The 22,074-nt window shown below is 39.6% G+C and overlaps 1 protein-coding gene across 2 annotated transcripts; it reads right to left on the reverse strand.

Moving 5' to 3' along the window:
- Nucleotides 1-596: 596 nt before the first annotated feature.
- Nucleotides 597-21,690, reverse strand: MOB1A (MOB kinase activator 1A). 2 transcript variants are annotated; one of them, XM_011227774.3, is made up of 6 exons: nucleotides 21,462-21,690; nucleotides 16,751-16,914; nucleotides 11,561-11,654; nucleotides 9,795-9,928; nucleotides 5,413-5,576; nucleotides 597-4,266 (listed from the first exon to the last, which is right to left on the reverse strand). In XM_011227774.3, exons 1-6 carry the CDS (start codon nucleotides 21,473-21,475, stop codon nucleotides 4,189-4,191), a joined length of 648 nt encoding a protein of 215 aa, XP_011226076.1. In that variant the 5' UTR covers nucleotides 21,476-21,690; the 3' UTR covers nucleotides 597-4,188. The 2 variants fall into 2 exon arrangements, with proteins under 2 accessions (XP_011226076.1, XP_002921530.1); XM_002921484.4 differs by having other exon boundaries at nucleotides 16,751-16,917; nucleotides 21,462-21,687.
- Nucleotides 21,691-22,074: the final 384 nt, after the last annotated feature.

The raw sequence follows: 22,074 nt of genomic DNA on the forward strand, positions 1-22,074 counted from the left end.
ATTTCTCCTACAGGAACAAAAACTGGCTGTTTGGGGTGGGCGGTGTCTTACAGATAGGCTGAACACTCAGTTCAAGGTCAGAAAATCATGAGTCCATTCTCTCCTCTTCCCTTTTCTCAATCTCACAACCAGGAATACGCACAGGAGCTCAGCTTGGCTAGCGCAGGAGGAGACTACTAATTTTTGTCTGGGATGGGTTTTAGCCACTGTAATCATAGGCCGAGTTTGTTTCTTGGGGGCTGGGGCCCTAGTATTACGGAATATTTATTTAGGGACCTCCCTTTCCCCTAAGCTTTTAGGAAACATTTTAGCTACTAAATGATAAGCAAAGACAAATTTCTATAGAAGCAAAAATCTTAAGTTTCACATTTAAATAGAAGTAAGTGTGAGGGGCACCTGGGTGGCTCAGTCGGCTTGTGTTTGACTTGATTTGGGCTCTTGTCGTGGTCTCAGGGTCATGAGATCCAACCAGTGTTGAGTCTGCTTGCTTCTCTTCGTCCCCCTCTGCCCCTCCCCCCTCACTCAGGGGAATATGCATGTGCACTCTCTCTCTCTCAAATAAATAAAATCTTAAAAAAAAAAACAGCATGGAAACATACTTTAAGCAGTCATTTAATATATTTTATTCTGATGAAGTTACAAAAGTAGATACAAAATACTTTCTTTAAAAGTACAATTAACTGACTTAGAAAAATAGATAAAGCCCCTAAAGGTTTAAAAATACAACATAAATTTTCATGTAAAGAACATTTAAAAATATTTCAGATGGTAACCAAGACTAACTTATGCAAGCTATTGCTGATGTGGACCAAACACAGAATATTCTATAAAAAAAAAACCTATAGCACACTGGTTATCCATTTGGATTTACAGAATACTTGTTTGGAACAGAATTTGAGAATGAGAAAACCCTAGTGAATTTCAATGCAGTTGCTTCAATAAAGCAATTACACTGCTATCACGTGTAATGTCATCCCCCAAAGCCTTTTATAGTCTGAAATATCAACATCTAATGTGAACACACAGGAAGACCGAGGGACAACTATTTTCCCTCTTTGCCAGAATTCTACAATGGTAAAAATCAAATCCACTTAACTGAACTGACCTCAGGAAGAAAGAACATCCCCGTTGAAGGGGCTCGGTGTTTGGGGTCTCCGCCAGCGTCGGTCAGGCCGGAGTTCTCGGACAGGAGGCAGCCTCCTGTAGCCAGGCAGGGAACCCCAGCACCAGGACTGCTGCTGCTCAGAAACAAATTTCTAAGACTTGGACTCTCTGGGGCTGATTTGCTTACGCTGATGAGGTAATGACGTCATGTTTAGAAGCTCCACTTCTAGTACAACCTCATTGCTCCAAGAGAGAGCCAACGGTGTAATCAGAAAACCTCCACAATGTCTGCACAAGTTAAAGCCGCCAGCGGATTGCTCCTCTTGCCTCTGCCCTACTAGGAAAGCCTGCCCTTTGTTATCAAAGGCATGATGAATGCAGATTTGCATTTCTCCAGCAGGCAGCGGCTTACAGAAGCCAGGGCTCTACAAGGCTAAGATGAAAGGAAATTTGTTAGCTGGCAGCCCTCTAAAAATCACTTTATTCACAGTCTGGAGAATAAAGAAGACACTTGGCTATCAAAACAAAAACCGTAGTATGAGGAAGTTTCAGTATTTAAACAAAAGTCTGCACATCATTGTCTAAAAGTTTTTTAAAGGCCCGGAAATGAAGCACCATAGGACTACCTGCGTAATTTAGCAAGCACGCTCCAACCCACGACAGTGTCAGACGCTGACAGGAGGTGACCTCTGATTCTGAGCGGCAGGGAGGGTTGTGAAACAGGCAGAGCCCAGGCACAGGAAGATAAATCACAAGGGATGAGTCCAAAACAGACTGATTTCTTCCAACTCTTCTCAAAGGCTGGCCCTCTAGCCCAGTCAGGAGGCCTCCCCCTCTCCCCTTCCTCCAGTTCTCCTGCTCACTGCTCCCTGGCTTTAGATGGGAACGAGTAGTGTTAACTTAATGGTTAGGGGCACTGTTGGGTAAGCCTGATTAGTCTGGGAACCTGGTAATGTGTGTTTATTATTTTAAAAAAAGACATTCTGAGTCTCAAATTACTGACAAATTTTTATTTACGTCTAGCATGTGACCATCTTTGGTTTGTTGGGATGGACTCATGAAGAGAGGGAGGATTTCTATCACTGAAAACTAAATGGAGAAAAGTGAGAACTCCTTTAAGAATCATTTGAAATATGAGAAATGATGGAAAGTACAATCCTGGTTGAGAAACAGAATTTCATTCCTTGAAGACTTAATTAAAGCCAAAGTTGAGAGGTTGAGAGGCAGTAACATTCTGGGTGGCATCTGGAAACCTGCCTTCTTGTTCATAAACAACCAACACAAACACACAGAACTCCAGACAGGGACCTTTGGATAAGCTTAAAACATGGATTGTGGAATGTTTCAGAGGGCTTTCCTCTTTTTTCTTTCATAAGGGATTATCCCACTTTTTAATTCCTGAAACAACGATGTATGCTTTCAGCTTAAATAGATGAAAGGTTTTGTTTCCTTTAAAATTCTGTGTATCTGGATATGAAATTGAGTTACAATAAAAATGGAGTTCCTAAGCAATTTTTTTCTTTATACTTTAGTGGAATAATAAAAATAAATAACAAAAAAAACCCTAACCAATCTAAACTTTTATCGAAGCCATCAAGGGAGTTGGTGAGCACTCTGCAAAAATCCCAGCTCTGAAATCACACAGAATGCTGATGGACTTCAAGCAATGCCAGTCAGACAAGTCTTCAGTAGGCTTATGCCCAGTACATTCTTGACAGGCAGCTGGAGTTTACTAAGTCCTAGAAACCTAATGAAATAGACCTTTATATCTCACTAAAGGGGAAGACTTTTTTTTTAATCCCAGTAGAAATAGAAGAATTTCAAGTTTTGATACAAAAACAATTAAAACAGGATTAAACCACTATCAGGGCTCAATCCATCCTTTGACCACTAAGAGAATGAAGATCTTTTACGTATTCCTCCCATTTTGTTTACACACACACGCACACACACACACTAGGCAGCACACCAAACTTAAGCTGTGTTATAAAATGTGTACACTTTCAAGGTTTTTTATTATGGTCTTAAATTTTATCCTTGTTGGGATAAAGTTTGGGCATTTCTACACTACTCTTAACTAAGTCTCAAGTCACAATAAAAACACACAGAAGTAATTCCTGTTTTTGTTTTAAAGGACACTCAAAAAAAAAAATAATAATCAAGTACTCTGAGTACTTCCTTTCACTCTCCTTTCCAGGATCTCAGGGGCTCTGAAAAACAACATGAATGAAAATAGTGGTTCTGAAACCTAAATTTGTCATAATTTTTTGGAGTTTTCTTTCTTAGCCAAAAGCTACCTATTAAAATTAATCTGAATGAAGCATTTCAAAATAAAAATGTATAAGACTATCCTTATATGCCTTAAGAAAATTATTTCTGATATACATATTCCTAAAACTTTAGACAGGTTTATGTGAATAAAATCCCAAATAAAGATTAAAAAATAAAGTCATTTTAGAAATAACTCTCGTTACTCCCATACCACATCGGTCATATGAGGATTTAAACTGCAATCATGGATTCTGAAAAAATAAACATATATATATATATATAGTCTTACCTATAAAAACACTAGCATACAAACTTCAAACTAAAAGGTTATCCAAAGTAACACACAAATGCTCTAAATCTTAAGGAAACTTAAAAATACCTCTCCTATTTGTAAATAAAAGCAGAATAAACTGATCTGATTGCATTATTAGGTAATCTGTTCTGGAAACTTGTTAATAAAGTATTGGTGGAAATTCTCAATAGCCATTATGCTAGAACCTGAAGCACTCGATCATTTTCTTCAGTAAAAGAATAAGTAAACTAATAGACTACATGTTAGTCATCACATATTACAATGAAGTCTGACTGACAATAACAGGAGTGTTTACACAGTGCCTCAGATTCAGCGCCTCTTGAATTTCTCACTGAAGGTTCAGGCCAATCCACCTGCAGGACAATTTTATCAGCAGACACAAACAACAGGTGTCTTTTTATCCTGTTCTCTTAAAGTCTGTATCACTAGTCTATAACAGATAGCAATGAGATAGCTCTAGCAGATGAAGCAAGAGGGCAGCTGTGTTCTAGAAGAAACATTTATCTGTCTTTCGATCCAAGCTTCTCAATTAATTCCTGAAGAGGTGCCAACTCACGCCTATCAATCAGATTAAACTCCTAAAAAGAGAAGAGAAGTAAAATTTAGAAACAGGCCTAAAATTGAAACTCCATAAATGTCATTCAGAGAAGGGATTCCCAGCCCTGGTTTTTTGAAATCCAAAAAAATGATGAAATGATCTCTGTGCACATTTTTAAATGGGATCATTTTTACTCACTTTTTAAAATATAGGGGACTTACCAAAGAAGCAACTGTATGTATTAGCATGAGCCTCACTGTGTAAAACATTAAAATCAAAACTGTATATATGTCTGTTGTCATTCACGCATCTATACTCTACCTACACGCAGCTGTGTCTATACTATAGCTGTGCCACTTCCCTATACTCCGTCTGCACCAGTATCTACACACCTGTATCAGCACCTATACTCTATCCAGATCGTGCCATGCAACAATCTCAGAAGGAAGACAGAAGAGCACAGTACCTTCTCCCTTGAGTGGCCCATATAATTGAAATACACAGTATCTACTATAAAACTACTGGCTTTTCTATCAAAAAACAGTATCTAGACAGACATATACATACATTTTGCACAGAGAATTATACCTCTCTAAAGTTGCTAAAGGAGTCTCAATTCTCTAATATCTTTCTCAAACAATGCAAATTATTTTGATTTTAAAAAAGTTCCAATTCCAATTAAGGCCCCATTAGGTAATAGGCCACATATTTGAAGGGGATGGTCCTTTTTGAAGTTTCTAGCTGCTGACTTCGTAAGATTTGGCCTGAAATGGGACTTCTGGAAGCTTAAACCAAGAGAGCAGCTAACAAGTTCATCCAAAAGTTTCTCTCCCAGGTACAGACATCTCATGAAACAATTGCCAACATTTTTCCATAGCATCTCTTCACTCAGCAGCGGTGATGGAACAGAAGGGTGTGGACAAGCTGCCCTGGGGTTCTGGTACTGTCGTATCCTAACCAGAGACCTGGCTGGGGCAGCCAGAGGCAGAAAGCCCAAAATGGAGGTGATGCTTTCTATGTTGCTATGCCCACTAACGAAATAAACAACACGGAAAAGAGAAAAGAGAGAGCGCTACTTCTCCTGTGCTCTGTATCTATAAATTAGACAACTCTATAAATTACTCTTTATTAAAATAACAAATGAGTCCAAGTCAAAGGACAAAGAAGTCAACATGGTTCAACTTACCTGAACAAAGAAAATAAAGTGCTTAAAGGAGGTGTTGAGGTGGGCCTCCTCTTGCAGCTGCATCACAGAATCAAAGTGCTGGTGATAAATATGGGCATAAACCCGGAAAAGACGCTTCAGAATGGTCTTTGCCACAGACATAAAGTTTTTGGGAAATGGGACACCTGTAATCAAATACACATATGTATCAATTGTCTTTTACGTAACTGAACAGAAGGTCTAGAAGCTGCACAAGCAACTCCAACACACGAACACACACATTCACAAATATAAGCCTGTTTTCCACATAAAAATTTTTTTAAAAGGCAAAGAAAAACAAATCCCAAACATAAATATATGAGGTACCCTCACATAAGCATACTTTTTCTGACTGCCTGAGAAGAACAGGCACTGGAATCAAGTTTATAAGGTGCTGCTGAATCAAAGTTACAATAAACGTAATTGTAGCTGTTTAGTACTGGAGAGTTTCTTCCTAAAATTAACGCAACAAATATTTTGACTGTAAATAAAACTTTTATTTTTGTAATTCGTAACTCTAAAAAAATTTTACACACACACACTCTACTAGGAGTGAAAACTAAGCAAGAGAAAAAGGCATTATAATCTACTGCCTATAAAAAGTATTTATCTTCTGAATTACTCTGAAAAACCCGTTTTCTTTCTTAAATTAGGAGTCCCCAACTTTTTATCTTTTCAAAGTGCTATTTTCATTTTCCTGTGGAATACAAGATAGGGACAAACTTCCTGAAAAAGGGAGGAAGAGCACCTCACTATTTTGCAAAGAAAATAAACACTTCCTTAGAAAAGAACCGGGAAAGGGTTTGGTAATCTCTCTCCAAGCAGTGCTGGTGGGGATGTGACTGGTCCCATTCCTGAGAATTCCGGTTAACAAGATCAGTCTTAGGAAACAGGGACAGGAGAAAGACAATACAAGTGGCACTGAGTATAGTATATAAACACATTAAGAAGTCATCAGCTTCCAAAATAACCTAGATTAGACAGCTTTAAAGGCTATTCCACAACACTCCTCAAGGAACATTTCCTTTTCTTCAATCTTTCAGAAAACAAAGATTAAAACACTTTTACCTTTCCTACATTTTAATTTATTTCTTAACCAGTCCTTAAAAGCCTGAAATTTAGTGTATTCCACTCTTGCAGAATTTTTCTGGTCTCCACCCCCACCCCATCTTAGGCAACAACTGGGATTTGCATTTTTTTTTTAAACTTTATTTATTTAAGGTAGGCTCTACCCACAATATGGGGCCTGCACTCACGACCTCCTGAGATCATGAGTCAGTCGCATGCTCTACGGACTGGGCCAGCCAGGAGCCCCTAACAACTTGCATTTTCAAACTTTATTCTGGAGCTTGTGGGCATGTTTTTCTGGACTGGGGTCTTGTACTCACATACTGAAAAGCTGGATTTTTAAGTCAAACTCCTCTCAGAATTTACAAATATGTATCTTGCTAATAAAAGGAACAGTAATAATTTAGATGTATTAGTTCAAAATGAGTAACAGTTCTATCAAATCAGAATAAGTAACTGGGAGAAGTAAGATGTAGATAATAGCCTAATTGAGGGGGGAAAGGATTCCAGAACGTTAGGCTGGATTACTGAAGAATGGAAAGCCGAGAAAAGAGAACAAAGTTTTAAGTATTTTTTATCTTCCATAAGCGGAAGACTTTAACGAATAAAGAAACAGAAGTAACTGGTCTTAAACCAAGCACTTTCCAAGCTGAACTGAACAGCAACATTCAAGTACGGTCAATATACAATAAAGAATCTGTGAGAAAGGAAATAAATGGTTTAATAATAAAATAGAAAACCTAACCAATAGCAAACAGATGGGGTGTAACATGATACACGAGCTTTTCTCCCAAAAGAGCCACTAATTAGACCGCAAAAAGGAATCTGTTAGGGTCTGAATATTTGTGTCCCCTCAAAATTCCTATGTTGAAATCCTAACCCCCTAGGTGATGCTATTAGGAGGTGGGGCTCTGGGAAGTGATTAGGTCACAAGGGCAGAGCCCTCATGCGTGGGATTAATGTCCTTATAAAAGAGGCCCCAGAGAACTTCCGCTGGCTCCTTCCACCATGTGAAGACTGAGAGGCTGGCAGTCTTCAACCCAAAAGTGGGCTTTCACAGGGACCCAACTATGCTGGCAACTTGATCTTGGACTTCCAGCCTTTAGAACTGAGAAACAGATTTCTGTTGTCAGAAGCCATCCAATACCTGGTAGTTTTGTTATTAGCAGCTCAAACAGACGAGACAGAATCCAACATGTTATTCGTAAGACACTCTTAAACTAAAAATGAAAAGACTGATCTTATCCATAAATACCGATGCCAAATTTTTTTTTTAACTCTTATTTTTTTTGAAAGATTTTATTTAATTATTTGACAGAGAGAGACAGCCAGCAAGAGAGGGAACACAAGCAGGGGAAGTGGGAGAGGAAGAAGCAGGCTCCCAGTGGAGCAGGGAGCCCGATGTGGGGCTCGATCCCAGGACCCTGGGATCACGCCCTGAGCCGAAGGCAGCCGCTTAACGACTGAGCCACCCAGGTGCCCCGCAATGCCAAAATCTTTTTTTTTTTTTTTAAGATTTTATTTATTTATTTGACAGAGAGACAGCCAGCGAGAGAGGGAACACAAGCAGGGGGAGTGGGAGAGGAAGAAGCAGGCTCCCAGCGGAGGAGCCCAATGGGACTCGATCCCGGAACGCCGGGATCATGCCCTGAGCCGAAGGCAGACGCTTAACGACTGCGCTACCCAGGTGCCCCCCCGCAATGCCAAAATCTTAATCAAAATATTAACAAATAAAAAATACTCTCTCCCAGTAAAACATTAAAAAAAATACTGGAGAAAACCTTATGGTAAAAAAACAACAGACACTGGGAAAATATCATAAAACTCAACAACCATACCTGATTTTTAAAAATTTACACACCTCTAACCAAAAGCAAGATTCCTGCTTATACAAGAAACACTTGCATGAAAGTAAGTAAACAAGAAAAGAAGGTCTGCCACATCATCACCATTACTCAGCACTGCTCTGGGGCAATGAGATAAGAGTTACACAAGAAGTATCCATATCAGAAAGGAAAAGGCAAAATTAATATTACCTTAATATGATGTGATTGTATACTTAAAAAACTCAAGAAAACCAACCCAGAACAACTGAAACAATCAGAATCAGATAGTCAATTTCTGCAAAATTTTATATAAAATCAACAGCTTCCCTATATACTAAACAATAACCATTGGGAAGCCAGATATCAATTTAAAAAACCACAAAATGTCTAGGAATAAACTTAAACTTGAAGGATTAACATAAAGTAAACTATAGAACTTTACAAGAGGAAATAAAAAAGAACAAAAAAAAGAAGAAATGAAGAAATGGACCTTGTCCTTGGGTAGACCCAGTCTTGTCGAGAGAACAAGACTGCCTATGTTAATCTACAACTTGAATGAAATAATCAAAATCTCACAAATATTTTTATTTTACCTTGCCAAAATGATTCTAAGTTCTTTGGAAGAACAAATATCCCAGAATAGTCGTGAATATTCTGAAAAAGAAGAGCAAGGAAGAGACACTAGCCCTACAAGATGCTCAAGGATATATGGCTATGGTAATTAAAACAGTGTGGAATTCCTATAGGAACAGATAAAGAGACTGAAAGACTCCAAATTATGTGGCAATCTGGTGTACACATATGATAATCCGGGGAGAAAAGACACATGTATTTGATAAATGGTACTGGACACACTGATTAGCATTTATAACTAGAAAAAAAAAATGAAGGGAGCCTTAAGAAGAAAATTTCTGGCAAGAACAAAGATTTAAATGTAAAAACCACAAAAGTACTAAATGAAAACAAGGATATTTTTATAATCTTGAAGTAGGGAAAAGCTTTCTAATCATTATATTAAAATCCACACAACATAAAGGAAAAAAATTAATAGGATAAAGTAAGAAAGTTACATATGGCAAGAATATCTCAAGAACAAAGTAAGACAAAGGCAAGCTGAGGAAAGAGACATATGACATATATGTCGAAGAATTAATACCCTTACCATACAAAGAAACAAAGGATAGGAACAGAAAACACACAATGATGAATAAACCAAAAAATCTCAATGTCATCAATATTTTTTGAATGTACATTCAAACTTATTTACCCAAACTGAAGAGATTAAAAAATGAGTAGCCAACCAGTACTAGTGAACAAACACAGGCATACACAAACATGGATGGAAGGAGTATGCATTTACAATCTTTTTGGAGAGGAATCTGGCAGTCTTTACATTTTAAAGTAACAGAGTATTAAAAAAACGCAACATATTTATCAGTTAAAAAGGAAAACAGTTCAACATTAACTCACCAATCTTAGAAGGAAAAAGAGTTTCATCATCAAGCTGATCCTGAACCCAAGTCATCAAATAGTCAATGTATTTTGGTGCAGAACATTTGATTGGCTTTTTAATATTAGTACCGTCTGCCCAATGATATTCGTATCTGGAGAGAAAAAGGTTTTACTGATAAAGTTTTCAAAAACAGTAACAAATATACAACTTGTAATCAAAGTAGGTCTACATTTTGTAAATAACTTACTAAATTACTTCAAGTTCTATTGAAGGTTACTCAGGGTTCCCTATAGAATTACCTGAAATAGGAGAGTTATAACTGGAAGAGAAGAGGAGGATAATGTGGCAGCTGACAGTGCCAGAATGGATGTTTTTTTAACACAGCCCTGGGAAAGATAAAGGAACTACACATTCCTGACAGAGGGTGCTAAGGACTGGGTCAGAGACACATGGATCTCCCACATCCTGCAACAGCTGGCCATCAAGGTATCAACAAGAGAGTCAATACAATAAGACTCTGTTTCCTGGAGGCGCCTGGATGGCTCAGTATGTTAAGCATCTGCCTTCGGCTCAGGTCATGATCCCATGGTCCTGGGATCAAGCCTGGCATCAGGCTCCCCGCTCAGTGGGGAGTCTGCTCTTCCTCTCCCTCTCCACCTCCCACTGCTTGTGCTCTCTCAAATACATAAAATCTTTTAATAAATAAATAGTAAAAAAATAAATTCAACTGGAAAAAAACTCCAAAATCTTGGGGAAAAAAAAAAAAAAAGACTTTCCTGGAGAGGGTACGAAAGAAACACCCTTAGGCATGCATCTTTTCCTCCCTCCCTTTGCTGAACTAGAATGCATAATAAGACTTCTGCAAAACTTCACTGTGTGAAGCATTTAAGCCATAGATAAGTTTAATTTTCTTATTTATTTTATTTAAATTTCTTTTAAGGAAGTCTAAGAAATAAAACTTAACACAAAATAAAAACATCCCTCCAAAATACTGTAATTAAAAATAGAATTACAAACTCACTGGAGACCTTTTTTTTCCCCTTTATACCTGTAGCAGATTCAGGAAAGAATTTTTTCCCAAGGTGTAAGTATCTTGATACCATGTATCATCACATAAAATCAGTCATTTATTATTGGGAAAAAAATTGGAAAGAAACACTAAAACATTAATCTCATCACATCTTGACTTAACATTACTAAGAGTGATAAAAAGTTCCACGTTTCTTAATGTTTCTTAAAATTTATCATAGTCAATTTTTTTTTTTTTGAGAGAAAGAGACGGCACACGTGCATGAGCGAGCAGAAGGAGGGGGAGAGGGAGAGAGAGAATCTCAGCAGACTCCCTTCTGAGCACAGAGCCGGACAGAGGGCTCAATCCCATGACACTGAGTTCATGACCCGAGCCAAAATCAAGAGTCAGCCAGCCACGTAACCAACTGAGCCACCCAAGCACACCTATAGTCAAATTTTTTCAGTCTAGCATCTTTAAGCCAGATAATTAAAGCAGCACAATTTGGACATAATTAACACTAAACAAGCACAAGAAAAAAAAACTGAACATTCATCACTTAGTAGAATGCAATTAAATACTAATACCACATACCAAAATATTTAGTAATAACTAAAGGCTTATAGGGAAGTATTCAAGAACTCATAAAATTGAACTGCTTTTACAGAGGCAAACAGATTTTAAAAAAGGTTTTATTGTTTAATTTATATCAATTAGTGATTAGCTGTATTTAGTACTTCAAATACCTATGTAATAGGCAGTATATATATATACCTTGGACCTGCAGACATGACTGGACAGCTTGCTTCAGTGCAGAATTCTGTAATAGTTCCATACAGCATGTTGATCTGGTTGAAGAAATCCACAGCTGGAAACGTAATAGCAAAATTGTGTTAAAATGTTTGTGCAAACAATAAAACATCAAACCTGGCAGTTGAAGGAAAAATGGACAATGCCTTCTAGTTCTTGAATAAATCCTTAAAAGAGTCAATGATGCAGAGGTACTGCACACTGAAAACAGAGCAACCCTCTTTTAGCCCAGAAGTGGACCCACAACTCTCTGGTCAACTCATCTTCGACAAAGCAGGAAAGAATATCCAATGGAAAAAAGACAATCTCTTCAACAAATGGTGCTGGGAAAATCGGACAGCCACATGCAGAAGAATGAAACTGGACCATTTCCTTACACCATATACAAGCATAGACTCTAAATGGATGAAAGACCTAAATGTGAGACAGGAATCCATCAAAATCCTTGAGAACACAGGCAGCAACCTTTGACCTCAGCCAAAGCAACTTCTTCCTAGACACATCAGCAAAGACAAGGGAAGCAAAGGCAAAAATGAACTACCGGGATTTCATCAAGATAAAAAGCTTTTGCACAGCAAAGGAAATAGTAGACAAAACCAAAAGACAACCGACAGAATGGGAGACGATACTGCAAATGACAAATCAGATAAAGAGCTAGTATCCAAAATCTACATAGACTGTATCAAACTCAACACCAAAAGAATAATCCAATCAAGAAATGGGCAGAAGACATGAACAGACATTTCTCCAAAGACGACATACAAATGGCCAACAGACACATGAAAAAGTGCTTAACATAACTCAGCATCAGGGAAATACAAAGCAAAACCACAATGAGATACCGCCTCACACCAGTCAGAATGGCTAAAATTAACAAGTCAGGAAACGACAGATGTTGGCAAGGAAGCGGAGAAAGGGGAGACCTCCTACACTGTTGGTGGGAATGCAAGCTGGTGCAGCCATTCTGGAAAACAGTATGGAGGTTCCTCAAAAAGTTGAAAATAGAGCTATCCTATGACAGCCCAATTGCAGTACTGGGTATTTACCCCAAAGATACAAATGCAGTAATCCGAAGGGGCATGTGCACCCCAATGTTCATAGCAGTAATGTCCACAAAAGCCAAACTATGGAAAGAGCCTAGATGTCCATCGACAGATGCATGGATAAAGATGACGTGGTATGTATCTACAATGGAATATTATGCAGCCATCAAAAAATGAAATCTTGCCATTTGTAACGGCGTGGATGGAACTAGAGGGTATTATGCTAAGCGAAATAAGTCAATCAGAGAAAGACAATTATATGATCTCACTGATATGTGGAAATTTGAGAAACAAGGCAGAGGATCATGGGGGAAGAGAGGAAAAAAATGAAACAAGACAAAAGCAGAGAGGGAGACAAACCATAAGAGACTCTTGATCATAGGAAACAAACTAAGGGTTGCTGGAGTGGAGGGGGGTGGGAGGGATGGGGTGGCTGGGTGATCGACATTGGGGAGGGTATGTTCTATGGTGAGCACTGTGAATTGTGTAAGACTGATGAATCACATACCTGTACCCCTGAAACAAATAATACATTGTACATTAATTTTTTAAAAATTCCCCTTTTTAAGCTGTCACACCTAAATTAACTTTTAATATATATTCACTTTAATATAATTAAGTTTTCCAGCACAGAACAGGAGGAAAATAAAATCTTAGCAATAATTCTAACTTAATGGTGACTATTATATCATTAGAATATATAATTTGATTATATCCAAAGGAATGAAAAAAATCCATTGTTTCCTATTGATCTGGACCAGACAATACTATTTGTGTTGGGAAAAAGCAGAAAGCATTGTAGAAAATCCTGTGAAGGAGAAGGTGTATCAGCTGAATCAAGAGGCATTGAAAACATCTTATCATAAAAAACCTGAAGCCTAATGCATATTGAGGACATAAAAAGGACACTGGAGGGGCGCCTGGGTGGCACAGCGGTTAAGCGTCTGCCTTCGGCTCAGGGCGTGATCCCGGCGTTATGGGATCGAGCCCCACATCAGGCTCCTCTGCTATGAGCCTGCTTCTTCCTCTCCCACTCCCCCTGCTTGTGTTCCCTCTCTCGCTGGCTGTCTCTGTCTCTGTCAAATAAATAAATAAAATCTTAAAAAAAAAAAAAAAAGGACACTGGAGACTCTGGCTACTCGAAGGGACAAAGTTGAAAGGAATAATAAATGACATGTAAGAGTTTAGAGAACAGGCAGCATCTTGAGGGGCTGAGGTAGTCAGGGAGCACTTCCTACAGGAGCTTCAGCTAGATATGAAAAAAAATGGAAGAGGAAGGGGGTAAGTAATGAACGTATCTGAGTCAAATGTTCCTCTGCAAAGATACCCACGTAAGCCTTGGAAAGTTTTAAAAAATGGTTTAGTTCCCCGTCCAAAGGAGTACCTAAAAACCAACTAGGGCTTTTCCACATTACTTAAAAAACAAATAGATAAAAAAAACTCCATCTTGTCAAAAGGAATTCTATATAGAACTCCCTCACTTCTAAACCTTCCTCTTACTTAGTCACATTTCTAAGAAAGTAATACTTAGGCACTCAATATTTATTCAAAACAAAGAGTATGCCCAGATAGTATGCTGGTTTATTGGTCTAAAGCAGCTGTTCTCCAAACATGGTCCCTGGATTCCCCTGTTTCAGGGGGCATCTGTGAGGTCAGAGCATGGGAACTGCTCTTTTCACTCTGATTCTCTCAGGAGGCACAGTGGAGTTGTCCAGAGGCTCCTGAGGTGGGACATCACAACAGACTGAAGGTAGAAGTGGACAGGACAATCCAGTTGTCTCCTATGCAGCCAAACGTGAAAACAGATTTCTAAACATGCACAACAATGCCACACTTAATACTAAAATTCATTTTGGAAAACACTCATTTTTCATAAAAATATATTTATGTTAACATGCAACGGGTTTGTTATTTTTAGATGAATTAAAAATAAGTATTTAAAATTTCTCAGTTTTAATTTCTAGCACAGTATCACTAGATACAAGCTACATAACTGAAAGGTCTTTGAGGTTCTCAATAATTTTTTAGAGAATATAGGGATCTTGAGGCTAAAAGGTTGGAGAACAGCCTCTCTACAGCAAAAAGCCTCAAAGAAAAACTGAAGGCTGAGGAAGGCCAACAGATGCCTTCAGAAACACAGATGATAATTTGAGTGCAGGTTAAAAAACCCGGGAAAGGTCTTTTCTGAATATACAATGCTTCACATGGTTCACAAAGATCTACAAAAACGTACAGTGATAAATCTTCACCCCAACCACTCCAGCTTCCCCCTACAGATAACCACTACATTTTTTGTCTCCTGCCCCCTAAGCACCTGTATCCTGTCTTACACAAAAGATTCAACATATCACATAGTTCTGCACCTTGTTTCTTCTCTTAGTAATATGCACAACGGCTTTTTAATGTGCTGGGAAAAAAAAAAAACTTTTCTTAATATGACTCCTAGAAAGTTTCAAATTACATTTGTAACTCACATTGTATTTCTATCAGACAGTGCTGACCAAAGGAGTGATTATCAATAGCTGAACAATACCACATAAAAAGACAGCTAGACACTATGGAGGGCATTGTGGACACTGCTGGAAGTATATGCCAACACTCAGTCTTCCAAATAAACAAATTCAAACCTGAATTTGAGCAACACTCTAAACCCATACTAATGTGGGAGCCACTAGCCACATATGGCTACTTACATTAAAATTAAATTTAAAATTCAGTTCCAGTCACACGAGCCGCATTCCAAGAGCTAAATGGCCACAGTACAGATACAGAACATTTGCATCACTGCAGGAAGTCCTACTGGGCAGTGCTGCTCTGATCTACCATTTATAGGAAATAAAAGGGAGAACAGAACATGATAATGGATGCCCTGGGGATACAATCAACAAAATTCATACTGTGGGAAATAAATGAACTGGTTTCTTCAACAACAACAAAATAGCAAGGATAAAAAGAGAAACCTGTGAATTAAGAGATTCAAGAAACATTACATATAGGCCTTATTAGTCCTGATTTAAACCAACCGTAAATTTTTTAAAAAAGAAACATTTAGAAGACAATCAGGGAAAATGTGAACACTGACTGGATATTTGCTAACATAAAGGAATGGCAGTATTGTCATTATCTTTAAAAGGGGGAGTTCCTGTCTTTTAGAGATATGGAATATTTATAGATGAAACAATGTGTTTGGGATTCACCTCAAAACAATCAGGGTGAGGTGGGCTGGCTGGGTCTCAATGCCAGTGTGGACAAAGTAGGGGAGAGACAGGATGAGTGGGGAGAGATGGAGAAGGGAAAGAGGTGGGGAGGGAGGAATTAAAATATGAAAAGAAAAAAAAATCATCAGGGTGAGATACAGAAGCATGAATTGGCCATGAATCGACTGTTGAAACTGCACAACGGATGCCTGGGAATTCACTGTACTAGTTTCTCTACTTTTTTATGTTTGAAATTTTCCATCAAGAAGTTTAAAAATTCCTAGAACATCTGAAATTCCTAACAGATTTAAACCTTATCATCTGCCACTGATCTCACCTCAAAAATGATAGGCTCAAATATGCAAATCCCTATAACTTCCCACGTCATGCCCTCATTTTCTTGAACTTGAGTGACTTTCAGCTCAGGGGTCCCTCCTAATTTCTCCCAATCTCTCAATGTCCTTCTGACTACTCCTAAGCCATAACCATCACGTGACTGCCCATATGAACTGCAATGGACTTCTGTGTATACGCAGGCAGATGAGAGCTGCTGGGAGTTGGGGGTGCAGTTATGAAGATGGGCTCCATGCAAAGTCATGGTCTACCACAGGTAGAATTTTGTATTCCAATCTTTCATTTGACCTTACACAATAATTTCTACCATTCTATCCTCAGAAATTACCCCAAAGCTCTCAACATTTCTCCTCAGGTGTCTCTATCCAGCCATACAAGCTACATAACCAAGTATTCTGAAGAGAACAGAACAGTTTTGGATGTATTTGTACTTAGGAGTTTCTTTACAGATAATCCATTATACTACAACAGTTATACCTGTAAAAGAAAATTCATTAACAAAAAGATTTTAGCAAAATTTTCCTATACAGCAGCAAAGCTGAATGTTATTAGAAACTTACTGTTAACAGCTATCCATTCATTGAGGTCCTCTCCCTCTGGCAACATAACAGCTTGTCTCAGATTCCCACTTCCTAGAGTTGCTTCTGCATGTTTTAAGAGTTCATACTGATGAGAGCCCTCAGGGATATTCTTCTTTGGTTTGAATGTTTTAGAAGAGCGGCTACTGCTGTTAGGTTGAAAGTAAATCAATTTTTATCTTAGGACTGAAAGCAGGATGGCATAATTTTAGGCATACAATTGTTCTGAAAATAAAAAAAATACTCCCTGAAAAGTGGCAGGATGGGGAGGGGGTGATGATCACAGAAAAAGAAGGCTTTAAAGTTTTTTCCTCACATAGATTCAGGATTAGCAACACAGTTGCATACAGAACGCAATTTTACTATGCCTCATTAAGTAGTATGGTGTAATAGGATTCCAGTCTTTGATCTGCCACAATTCTTTTTTTTTTTTTAAGATTTTATTTATTTATTAAACAGAGATAGAGACAGCCAGCGAGAGAGGGAGGGAACACAAGCAGGGGGAGTGGGAGAGGAAGAAGCAGGCTCATAGCGGAGGCGCCTGATGTGGGGCTCGATCCCAGAACGCCGGGATCACGCCCTGAGCTGAAGGCAGACGCTTAACTGCTGTGCCACCCAGATGCCCCTGATCTGCCACTAATTCTGTGACTGTGTGAGAAAATGAACTTCCTTTTGGCTTCAATTTCTACCTATAGAAAATGGTGGGGGAGGGAGGTAGCCCTAAGTTTTGAATAGCTCAAAAATCCAGTCTGCTATATCAAAAGATTTGTGATACCATCAAAGCAAATCACAGAAATGACATTAACATTTTGAAGTTACTAGCAGGGAAAATAAATGAGAGACAACTGGTTACTGCAAAAAAAAACAAAAAAGTTTTTCTGTAAGGAAGCTAACAGGATATAAAACCCAGAAAAAACGGAGGGGTTTCTAACCGTAAGAATTAAAATTTCCATAACAGAACAAAGAGACAAGTAACAGAAAAAAGTACTCACAACATGTATTACAAAGTATTAACTTAAAAAAAAAAAAAAGGGTATTAACTAGATAATAAAGGGCTTCAATAATCTGTTAGGAAAAAGGTAAGGAATCCTTTAGAAAAATGGGCTAGTGATCAACAGGGAACTCAAATAAAAATACAATGGCCAATAAACATATGAAAAACTGTTCAACTAAAATAATTTATTTTTCCTTAATCTGAATGTCAGATTACGTTACAACAACTACATTAAGTGTGAGATAGGGTACAGGGAAATTAGTATTTTAATACACTTGATGAAAGTGTAAACGGTATTTTGGGAAAGCAGTATTATAAACAGTATCTATAAACACATAAGTGCCCCCAATCCATCCCTTCTAGGTATCCCTCCTAGATATGGATAAGGATGTGCTTCCCAAGATTGGTTTAAGAGTGAAAAACCTGGAAACAATCCTAAAACTCATTAGAACAGGAATAAAAAATTTGATCTATCCATAACATGGAATACTACATAGTTAAGAACAAGTTACAGCTACATGTATTCACATGTCAAGATCTCAAAGTCATAGTTAAACATACTGAAACCAAATGTACAACAGAAGCCCATCTTGTAAATACGTACAAAGTGACAGAAAGGGGGCAGCTGGCTGGCTCAGTCGGTAGAGCATGCGGCTGCTGATCCTGGAGTAGAGTTCAAGCCCCACACTGGGTATAGAAATTACTTAAAAATAAAATCTTAAAAAAAAAAAAACTAACATGAAATGATGTCTCAAGATTCAATATGATCTTCATCTAAATTAATACTTTTGTGGGGTGCCTGGGTGGCTCAGTCGGTTAAGCTTTCAGCTCAGGTCATGATCCCAGGGTCGTGGGATGGAGCCCCACATAGGGCTCCATGCTCATCAGGGAGCCTGCTTCTCCCTCTCCCTCTGCCCCTCTCCCCCACTTGTGCTTTCTCTCTCATTCTCTATCCCAGATAAACAAAATCTTTAAAAAAAATTTTTTTTAGGGGCACCTGGGTGGCTCAGTCGTTAAGCGTCTGCCTTCGGCTCAGGGCGTGATCCCGGCGTTATGGGATCGAGCCCGCATCAGGCTCCTCCACTGGAAGCCTGCTTCTTCCTCTCCCACTCCCCCTGCTTGTGTTCTCTCTCTCTGGCTGTCTCTCTCTGTCAAATAAATAAAATCTTTTTAAAAAAATTTTTGTTTAAATTCTTACAACTCAAAAACAAAAAAAAACCCAATTTAAAAAATGATCACAGGATCTGAAAAGACATTACTCCAGAGAAGATATACAAATGGCCAACAGCATACCCAAAGATGCTGACCATCATTAGTCATTAGGAAAATGCAAAGTAAAATCACAATTAGATAACATTTCACAACCATCTGGGATAACAATAATCAAAAAGACAATTAACAAGTGCTACCTATGGTGTGGGTAAATTGAAACTCTCATACAGTACTGGTGGGAATGCAAAATGGTGCAGTGCTTTGAAAAACTTTGGCAGTTCCTCAAAAGATTAAACATAGCATATAACTCAGCGATTCCACTTCTGGGTATTTACCCAAGAGAAATGAACACATGCATCCGATAAAAAAATCTGAACACAAAAGTTCATAGCTGCATTATTCATTATGGCCAAAAAGTGGAAACTCAAATGCCTGTCAACAAAAGTTTAGAAGAAAAAAACAGCATCACATTTCAATCCAAAAAGTAACTAAGCAACTGAGCATCCACAAACCAACCACTAAGTAAACATTAACTCATAGGAAAAAGACTTCGGGGGTGGAGGGAGAGATTGTTCCAGTAATACGGAGATTTACAATTACAATCTAAATCATACCAACTTTCAGACATGGTAATCATACTGTGTAAACCATATTTCTAAAAAATAACTGAAAGGCGGGAAAAAACATTTTGAACAAGGATATTCTCAGTAGTGCTATTTTATAATAGCAAAATACTAGATAGAATCTAAATTGCTGTGTATTGGTTTGATAAGATTTCAAATCCACTTGTTTATAACAAGTGAAATTTATTTTAATCCACTTGTTTAGGACAAAGACAGAAAAAAGGTTTTCATGTAAGAGTGAAGTAAATTGTGTCACGATGTCATCATCTCATCTGTTCTCACCCGTGAGAACTCAGTAGTTCAGCTGCTGAAGGGCCCCGCTGGGGCTTATCAGTGAAAACTTAACGAAGAAGCAACTAAGCTAGGACACATTCTGACTATAAATACTACAAATTTGTGCGGGGTACTCCAGTGTGTTCGGTCTGGGCAAGGTGACGCTTTGCTGATCTAAACAGCTCTCTGAAAACCTGGGAGCAACTGGCCCCTGCCAGGCAAATCCCCAGACCAGAAGGAAAATCCACTTGCTGGTCAACGCCAGCGCCATGGTTCCCTGGCAACAAGAGCTTTCACATTAGTGCTGGCAGCTGGACCTCAGCACTGGGCTGGCTAAGCCCAAGCCCTCTTCTCAGTACCAACTCCTATAAAGGTACATCTCAATTAAACTTGGACTTTATTTCTTTCATCTCTCCTTGTCTGGAACAATAGTGTATTTAATCTATCACTGACTTGGAGTATTGCATTAGTTTAATAAAAAACACTATCCCGTATGCTATTGGCCTACGAAATTCCCACAGCAAACCTGTGTTAAATACATTGCCCACAAAGGCAAACTCAGTCTCTGAGCATAATATGACCCCCAAAGCAAAACATTCTCACAATAAGGAACTGGATAAACTCTGTTTAAGAAACGCTACGTACTTTAATAAAATTTAATAAAAATGTCAAATATGTGAGTGATGTCTTCACACAACCCATAAATTTAAGTAATGTACCAGGTAGAGAGAGCCACCTGAAAATATTTTCAGCAGTATTGCTGGAGCAATGCTTCCCAAACCTTCACATGCTAAGAATCATCAGAGAATTTACAAAAATTTCCATTTAAGCCTCATTTGGGCCCCAGACCTTATTTCTAAAATAGGATTCTACCCAGGAAAAGTTAATTACACAAAGCCCCAGTGGTGCCTGGCTGGCTCAGTCAGTAGAGCACGCTCCTCCAGATCTCAAGGTTTTAAGTTTGAGCCCCATGATGGGTGTAGAGATTACTAACTGAAATCTACACAAAGTCACAAAGCGGGCTGAATCCGAATTGGACAGGAGTCTGCAGGCAAGGCCGCAGCTTAAGTTTAAGCTTCTCAAACTGCGGCACTCCACGTTTTCCTGGGGCAGCGTCTTTCCGCGGGGGTAATTTAATACTGAAGATAATAAAACTTGACATACGGTGGAGTAAAAAGCTAAGTCAGCATGGATCGGTACTAGAAGGCTCCAGACTTGAGAGGAATCTGGAGCCCAACGGCGGGGCTCGGGGCTCCGCCCCCAGGTCGTCCCTCCGCCCTCAGGGGCGCTGGGGCGGAAAAGTTTGGAGGCACTGCCGGCCTCGGGGCCTCTCTACTCCGCAACCCTCCCGCTCCGCTTCCTTTGCCTCGACCTTCACCTCCGTCTGCCTGGGCCCATGTCCGGGCCTCTCCCGCGGCCCGCGAGGGGAGAGGGCGGGGGGCGGGCAATGCAAACGTCGGCCACTCCGACCACGACCCCGGGGCCCGTCCCTCGTCTCAGGCGCCAGCTCGCCCCCTTCCTCGCCCTAGCCCTCGGCCTTCAGCCCTCGGGGGCCTTCAGCCCTCGGGGCCCTCCGCCCGGCCACACTCACAAGAGGAAGCTCATCTTCTATCCTCGGAGGGGAGGGGCCGCTGGCCCCCGCCGCGGTCTGGATTCGGAGCCCGCGCGGGAACCACGAGGAAGCGGAGAGTCCTCAGCTCGCGGCCAGCGGAAGCACCGGGCGCCGCTCCTCTGAACCGAGGGTCGAGCCGGTGCAAGTAGCTGCGCTAGCCTCCCCCACCTTGCAGACCCGAAATGCGGAACCAGCAAAATCTCGCGAGCGAAGGCTTCGGCACGCCCCGCCCCTGCGAGAGGGACTCGATGCGCCCCTCTTCGCCCCGCCCTCTCTTAAAGTTCAGCTAATCAGCGGCCTCCAAGCCGGGACTTCCTCCTCCTGGGGGCGTGGTCAGTTCTTGGTCCCTGGCCTGGGGGAGTGGCTCACCTTGTGTTTGGTCCGGGTTGTTGCGGTTGGTTTGCCGGCATCCTCTTGATAAGGCTAGGGGTCTCCAAAAGCGCTGCAATTTTTAAGAATTTATTTTGCTTTTAAGTTAAGATATAATTCACATAACATGAAATTAATGCTTTAAAAATTTACACTCCAGTGGTATTTTTCCTCTATTCAGAGTTAGCAACCATCACCTCTAATTCTAGAACATCATCACCCA

This window comes from Ailuropoda melanoleuca, chromosome 4 (assembly GCF_002007445.2).
Source record: "Ailuropoda melanoleuca isolate Jingjing chromosome 4, ASM200744v2, whole genome shotgun sequence".
Taxonomy (NCBI): domain Eukaryota; kingdom Metazoa; phylum Chordata; class Mammalia; order Carnivora; family Ursidae; genus Ailuropoda; species Ailuropoda melanoleuca.